Here is a 7,019-nt window from a genome sequence, read left to right as displayed (position 1 = left end):
CACACACACACACACACACACACACACACGCGCGCGTTTGTTCTTGAACCCTGTGGGGACCTTCCATTGACTTCCATTCATTTTTTAGACTTCATTTCCTAACCCTGACCATTTACCCTAAAACTAACCTAAACCTTGGTCCTAAACCTAACCTCACACCTGTAGTTTTCRTTTGGACCCGTGGGGACCGGGCATTGATCCCCACGGTGCACTTCGATCCCCACCAGGCTGCTTTTTTGCTGAAAAATTTCCCCACGTTTTAGGAAAAACCCATCCATACATATACACACACACGTCTGGTTTTTATATCCCGTGACTTTCATTAATTTTTTGGAAATTTTACAGCCTAACCCTGACTGTTTACCCTAAAATTAACTTCACAGGTACCTACCTGACCCTAAAATTAACCTAAACTCATGGTGCTAAACCTAAGCCCCTCACCAGTAATTTGCATTCGTATGCACGTTCAGTCCCCACGAGGCTGCCTTTTCTGGAAAATGGTCCCCACGATGTAGGAAAAACCTGTCCCCACACACACACATCCTTGTACTTGCATCTAACTGAGGACTTCGTATTGACTTCCATTCATTTTTGTTACTGCATTTATACCTAACCCAGACATTTGCCCTCACACTAACCATTACTAGGTTATTCCTAACCCTAACCTGAACCAAAACTGAATTCACTCCAAACCTTTAAACCTAACTAGTAGAGCTGCAAACAAAGTGAGGACCAGGAAAAGGTCTCACTCTACACCAAAAACCTCACTTTGATAGTGATTATTTTGCAAGTGGTCCTCACTCTGTAGCAGAAACAAGTACACACACACACACAGACACACACACACACACACACGCTTGATAAAGGCTCATTAGTACCTGCAATAGGTCTTCACTCAATACTTCTGTTTTTTCAGCCCTGAAAGACAGAAATGATGTCGTTAGAATGACAAGGGAAAAACTTATATAAGTTCTCACACCGTGGGAACGTGGCAGAACACAAACATTTAAATTACATCATCATCAGATGAAGCTCTGTGTAAGAAATAAACAATACTGTAGGTGTGTCGGACAAAAAAAAAAAAAATGCACCGCTACGAAACAACTTGGTGTGTCACAATCAGGAAGCAGTGTAAGAAAAGTACTGTTGAGCCCTCCTGCAGATGCTATGTTTGATTTGAGTGTTGATGGAGAAGATCAGAGGGAGTTGTAGTGTGTTGTTTTGGATCTATAGAAAGCTTAAAGTAGGGAGGGTACAGGAACGATGCAGCAGCGGTGGTGAGATGCGCAGTATAGTGACTGACGGGTTCGAGGTGCGGCAGGGATTATATCAAGGATCGGCTCTGTGGTTTTAGAGTTGATAGATGAGGTCAGCCATCTGTAGTGAGAGTAGGGAGCATGTGGAAGGGAGCCTGAAGAGGTGGAGGTTTGATCCGGTAAGCTCACTGTAATTTAAATAGGTTTTGAACTTCATTTTTTTGTTTCATCTTCAGGTATGATCCAGACCACTGGTAGGGTTTGGAAGGCAGACGGACCAGTAAATCCAGAACCTTAATCTCAACTCTTTCTTCACCACAACTTGACCGAACCAACGTCCTCATTTCTGAGGCCCAAACCCGTCCATCCGTCTCCATCCTATCATCACTCAAGAACAAGATGCCCAGATACATGGACTACAGAAGTGTAGCTAAAATCTCAAAACGACGTGTAAACTTAAGTGGGGAACATCCTGACTCTGCAAGAGTGTTTTAGACCAAAAAATCTCAAATATTTTTGAACACGTTCTGTTGACGTTCACCATTCTCCTACTTTCCAGTACTTTCCAAGTGACCGGACTTGTTTTTGTTATTTCAACACAAGAGAACCTGCGGTATGAACACACACAGGTATGCAATGACTGTGTTGTGTATAAATCAAACATGGACTGATGACGAGGCTGGGTGTTGCCTACAACAAAGACGTTTATTGTCTTTAGAGGAAAGCTCCTGAATGAAAATGGTGTTTTTTAAGCCTGAAGCTACAAACATGTAAAAAAGTCGTAAACTGAAACACAACGTTGATAATAAACTGGAAAAATTAGCTTGTTTCAAAAAGAAACCAAACTATACACAAGTGTTGGTATAATCTGTTCACATTTTTTGATCAATTTAGATTTTTTTGAAGCAACAGTTAATATCTTACCTGTTGCACATAGATCTTTGCACAGGGTCAGAATTTAATTTAAACAGCAGTGAGCCATTCTGGTCAGTAGCTCATTAATCTGGTCAGAACTAAACTCTATCTCTCCACACTGAGGTCAATCAAAGAGCTATCTACAGCAGGTAAGACATTAATTGCTCTGATTGTTCTACTGCACCCCCACTTCAGAAGATTTGAACCAAAGGTTATCCTTCAAAAAGCCCAAATCAGCACCAAACAAAACGTAGTTTTCTACTTTTAATTTCTAGCCTTATTAACAACTTTTAGCTTTTAGCTATAATTCAGCTTGTTCGGAAAACTTTAGCATTTTTGCAGAAAATACCTTTTCTCTACTTTTCATTAGTCACCTGTAAACAATAAATATAGCTGTGCTGATGTTTTTAAATAAAACTAAATGAAGTTTTTTAAAGTCTAAAATGAATTAGGTGAAGGACACAGGTGAACACCGTCCAACAGCGAAGAAGAATCACTCAGGTGTACCTCACCTGACATCCTGTAATCACTAAAACACAGTTCTGAAAAACCCCACTGAGGCCCGGGTGAACTTACAGAACCATGCCGTTCCAGCGGGGCGATCTAGTCCTGTAGAACGGCAGCCTTTTTTTCCACATCCCCCAGCTGACAGGTGGTAAAGCACCTGTTTCCAGRCAGAAGCAGAATGGAAGAAGGAGGAACACGACCTGACTATCTGGTCCTTTCTCTTTCTCAATCAGCAGCCGGTTCTGTCAACAGACCGGACCGCAGAAGAATGTTAAAGTTGTGTTTTTATGGCATCATAAAAAGATAAAGTCGGAGATATTTATTGACTGATTGGTCCAAAGAAGCTGATATTGTTTGTTTATCAAAAGCAGCTTTTTAAGCCAGAACGTGTCCAGATTAAAGAACTAGCAGCCGAAGACAAATGCAGCAGGGTGAAATTGTTTCTGCTTCTATGTGCATCATAACAGAAACCCTTCGTCCTAGTCAGGGGTCTGCAACCTGCGGCTATGGGGCCACCTGTGGCTCTTTGGTACTTCTGCAGTGGCTCTTTGAAGATTGGCCAAAAATAATGAAATTATTATAATTTTTTTGTGTTTTTTATACCCACAACAGAAATTATTTGTACGCAAATATGTGATAAATACTACTAATAAAAAAAGTAAAACATGTTGATTAGCTCATGCTAGCCTGTTGTTTACTAAAATAATCCAACTTCTTTCAATGATCTTTTTCTCTAATCCATCAGAATTACATTGAAAGAATTTGAAGACAACATAATAATAAGAATTAAAAAAACATGCCTGAATAGTTCAGTTGTACTAGCTTTTTGAAATTTGGTATAAACTATACACGGTATTTTCTTGTTTACATGAATATAGACTTTTCATTTGTGCTGATGGGTAAAAATAATAATAAATAATAAAATTCACAATATATTTTTTAGCTTTATAATGTCACCTCCACTAGCCATAAAGATTCCTGAAAAGGCCCCGAAAAGGCCCATGGACCACCAGTTGATAATCACAGTTGTAGCTTGTTTTGCGGCTCCAGACATATTTTGTTAGTGTGTCGAGTAGCAGAAATGGCTCTTTTGATCACAAAGGTTGCAGACTCCTGTCCTAGTCCAACAAGCTACCTGTTCAGGTTCTCTGGTCCTGATTTGGTGGTCTTCAGTCTGAACTGTTATGTTCTCTGTTACCAGCAGGGGGCAATAAGACTCACCCAGGCACCCTGAGGGATAGGGATGTGTTTTTTAACAGTTTTAAAGCTGCAGCTGCAGCAGAATGAAGCTGCAGGACTGCTGGATGCACGAGAGCAATTAGATATTCACTGACCTGAGGTGAGCTCTAAAGACAAAAAAGAGTGTCTTAAAATGTGTTTTATAAAGGATTCTGTTGATTCTCTACTGCAAAGGTTTGGACAGAACCTCACTCTTTATAGCCTAAAGACTATTTACAGTGAGTCCTCGTCACTTTGACCAAACCTGAATCATATTTAAGTGATGACAACATGAAAAGGTAGTTGCAGAAGTTTATATTTCCATATTTTCTATAATATATTCAAAGGATATCTGCAGTAGAATGACAAATTAATGATCCTGGAGCTCTCTGTGTGCACAGCTGCACATCAAATCTGTGGCAGAATCAGCAAAATATTCAGTGAATTTTGACTAAAATTAGCCCGAGCAACTGTTGGATGAGATGTTTTCTAACAAAATGCACCAGAAAACTAAGAGTTTCCAGAAAACTGCTGGAAAAGCATGAAGAATTTTAAAAACATAAAATAAAATTGCTCAATGTGACATCAGTTTGTGACTATACAATTTAATTTCAGAAAGATGGAGAAAAATAGTTTTTAATTGTACTAATTTGGTTAATTTGTGAGTCAGAAGCTGAAAAGTTTGGGAACCACTGATAACAGCTTTTCAGCTAATGGTTTTTATATTTAAAAAATTTTGTCTGTCAAACTGCGTGTTTTTTTTTTTTTTTTTTTTGTATTTTCCATAGATTTAACTGAAGACTGCTGGTGACAAAGAGCTTTAAAGTTTCATTTAAATCTGGTTAATTATTTGTTAGTGAGTCATCCTTTCAGTTTTAAAGTGGTTTTTTTAACGATTTGTAGGTCWGAGTTAGCCAGTTTACGTGACTGAAAACGAAAAAGCAGCCAAAGTCCAGAGAAATAAAAAAAAAAATCTGCTTTGTTTCTGTCCTCTGACGATACAACCATCAGGTGTTCTCTGTCTGGAGGAGTTTGAGTAATAAATATTTATCAAACTGGTCTTTTAAGTGAGGGAATTTATTGTCCTTTGACTGTATTTATGCAAAAAAGCTCTGTTACAGTGAATAATTAATTCAGCCCACCTCAGGCAGGAGCACTGCTGGATGATGAGGAAAGAAAACGATTCAAGGACAAAAAAAATAGTTCCCCCAAGAGATTTGTTCCAGGTGAAGTCAAATTACCCAGCATGCCTCTCTTTACTGCTAACCGTGGTGATGCTGAGGGGATGGGGGTGTTGCTGGTTGCCATGGCAGCGACAGAGCGGGTGGATGGATTCAGCACGAATTTAGAGACAAATCATGTTAAAGTGGAGCCACAGAGACCTGGATCTGCATCTGGATCCTCATCTTCATCACATAAACATGCTCATTCGCACTCGGAAGACATGACAGGCACAGTTGTAAAGTAACCAAGTATAGATACTTTGTTACTGTACTTAAGTAAGATTTTTGGGTATCTGTACTTTACTTGAGTAATTATTTTTCAGCCTACGTTTTACTTCTTTTTCTTACATTTTTAAAAAAGGCAAGAAGTACAAAGTCGTTACTTTTATTTAATTTTTGCTTGTTTTCATTCCAGATTGTTTTTGTAAAAAATAAATACTATCCATACAAACTGAGCCTCCTAGACAGAGTGAATTTAATTGTGGTTGAATGAGAAGTATAAATTTATAAAACTCTGATACCGTATTAGTTTGTACACAAACAAATCATGTCASACTCCAGCAGGACATCATCATTAAAATAAAAGGACTGTACTTAAGAAGTATTTGTATTTCATGAATTATATTATTGCATTTGGCCACAGCCCTCAGAGAGAGTTTTGATTTTGGGGAAAAGCTTTGTGCAGCCTTGATATATGTATATAAACTGAAACAGCTGGACTAGTGCATCCTAAATTTAACATCAATTATTTTAATACAACAGTCATTTCTGCATTTTTTTTGGGGAGATCACCTCCTGATAAATGTCATTCCAGAAAATCTAACATTTTAAATCAATACTTTTACTTTTAATACGCAAGCACAAAAAATATCAGATCCTTAAAATTTTTTACTCATGTAATATTCCTAAGGGAGACTTTAACTTTTACCAAAGTAATTTTTTTGGCGAGATGCTTTTACTCAAGTATCACTTTGTGGTACTTTTATACAACACTGGTGATGCAGACGATGCTCAGCTACTACCACACCAAACTTCAGCTCAATATCTGTCAAACTGGCAGAGTTTCAGCCAGCAGAGGTTGTTGGACTCTTTTTTTCACCACATCATCTGCAGACGGACTCGATGTTCTGTCCTGGTTCTGATGTTCCGACCTGGTTCTGATCCTCCTCAGTAACCCCACAGGGCAGAACTCAGCGTGAGACTTTCAACACGACCCGAAGGATGAAACTGATCAGAATTCTGTTCACAGCAGCTAAAGTTTGGAGGTTCGGCTCTCCAGAGAGGCTTCCCTTTAGTCCAGCTCTAAATCCCTTCAGCTTTTTCTCAGCCGAAAACAACAAAAAAATAGCCGGGCTCATTCCGGATTCACCCCCAGAAACTCGGCTCTGTCCTGGAAACAAAATTCTGCAAGTTCAACCAGAACCTCCTGGGAAAGAACATGATTTTATCATTAAAGGATAATGTCTGTGTGTCTGTTAGCAAAATATCCCATGAACTATTGGATAGATTTTAATGGAACTTACAGGAAATAACCACAGGTTGAGCCAGCTAAAATCAAGATGGCCATCACAGCTGTTTTAATCCCAGTTTATAAATCTGTGGGATGAATTAGAGCACACAAAAAAAGCTAAGATATAAAAGAAAACACAACTGGTGTTAAAATAAGTTTAAAATAATGATCTTATGAGTTTTTTATTCCCTCTTTTCATCCATTCAGAGTGAGTTTTAATTTTAGTCCTCCAGCCTGCAGCCTTGACTCAAACACACAAATCTGAAGCTCATGTGACGCTTCGACGGCTGCCGCCACCACAACCTAACTTTCCCACATTCAGCCAGGCAGCAAACGCCTCTGGACCCAGCACACACACACACACACACACACACACACACACACACACAC

General features: G+C 39.0%; 1 protein-coding gene across 4 annotated transcripts in view; it reads right to left on the bottom strand.

Annotated features, from left to right (window-relative positions):
- Window positions 1-7,019, bottom strand: part of LOC106521982 (rho GTPase-activating protein 44) — a 45,435-nt gene that overhangs the window by 22,399 nt on the left and 16,017 nt on the right. Inside the window, exons 1-2 of one of the 4 annotated variants that reach the window (XM_014014782.1) lie at window positions 2,748-2,902; window positions 879-918 (exon numbers count right to left, since the gene is read on the bottom strand). In XM_014014782.1, the coding sequence (XP_013870236.1) occupies window positions 879-918; window positions 2,748-2,809 (102 nt within the window). In that variant the 5' untranslated portion in view covers window positions 2,810-2,902. Of the gene's footprint in view, window positions 1-878; window positions 919-2,747; window positions 2,903-7,019 lie in introns of those variants that run through there. The other 3 variants (XM_014014779.1, XM_014014781.1, XM_014014780.1) reach the window with 3 other exon arrangements.

Source organism: Austrofundulus limnaeus, unplaced genomic scaffold (assembly GCF_001266775.1).
Source record: "Austrofundulus limnaeus strain Quisiro unplaced genomic scaffold, Austrofundulus_limnaeus-1.0 Scaffold119, whole genome shotgun sequence".
NCBI classification, from domain to species: domain Eukaryota; kingdom Metazoa; phylum Chordata; class Actinopteri; order Cyprinodontiformes; family Rivulidae; genus Austrofundulus; species Austrofundulus limnaeus.
Note: the sequence above shows the minus strand (reverse complement) of the source record. Positions and strands in the feature narration are given on the sequence as shown.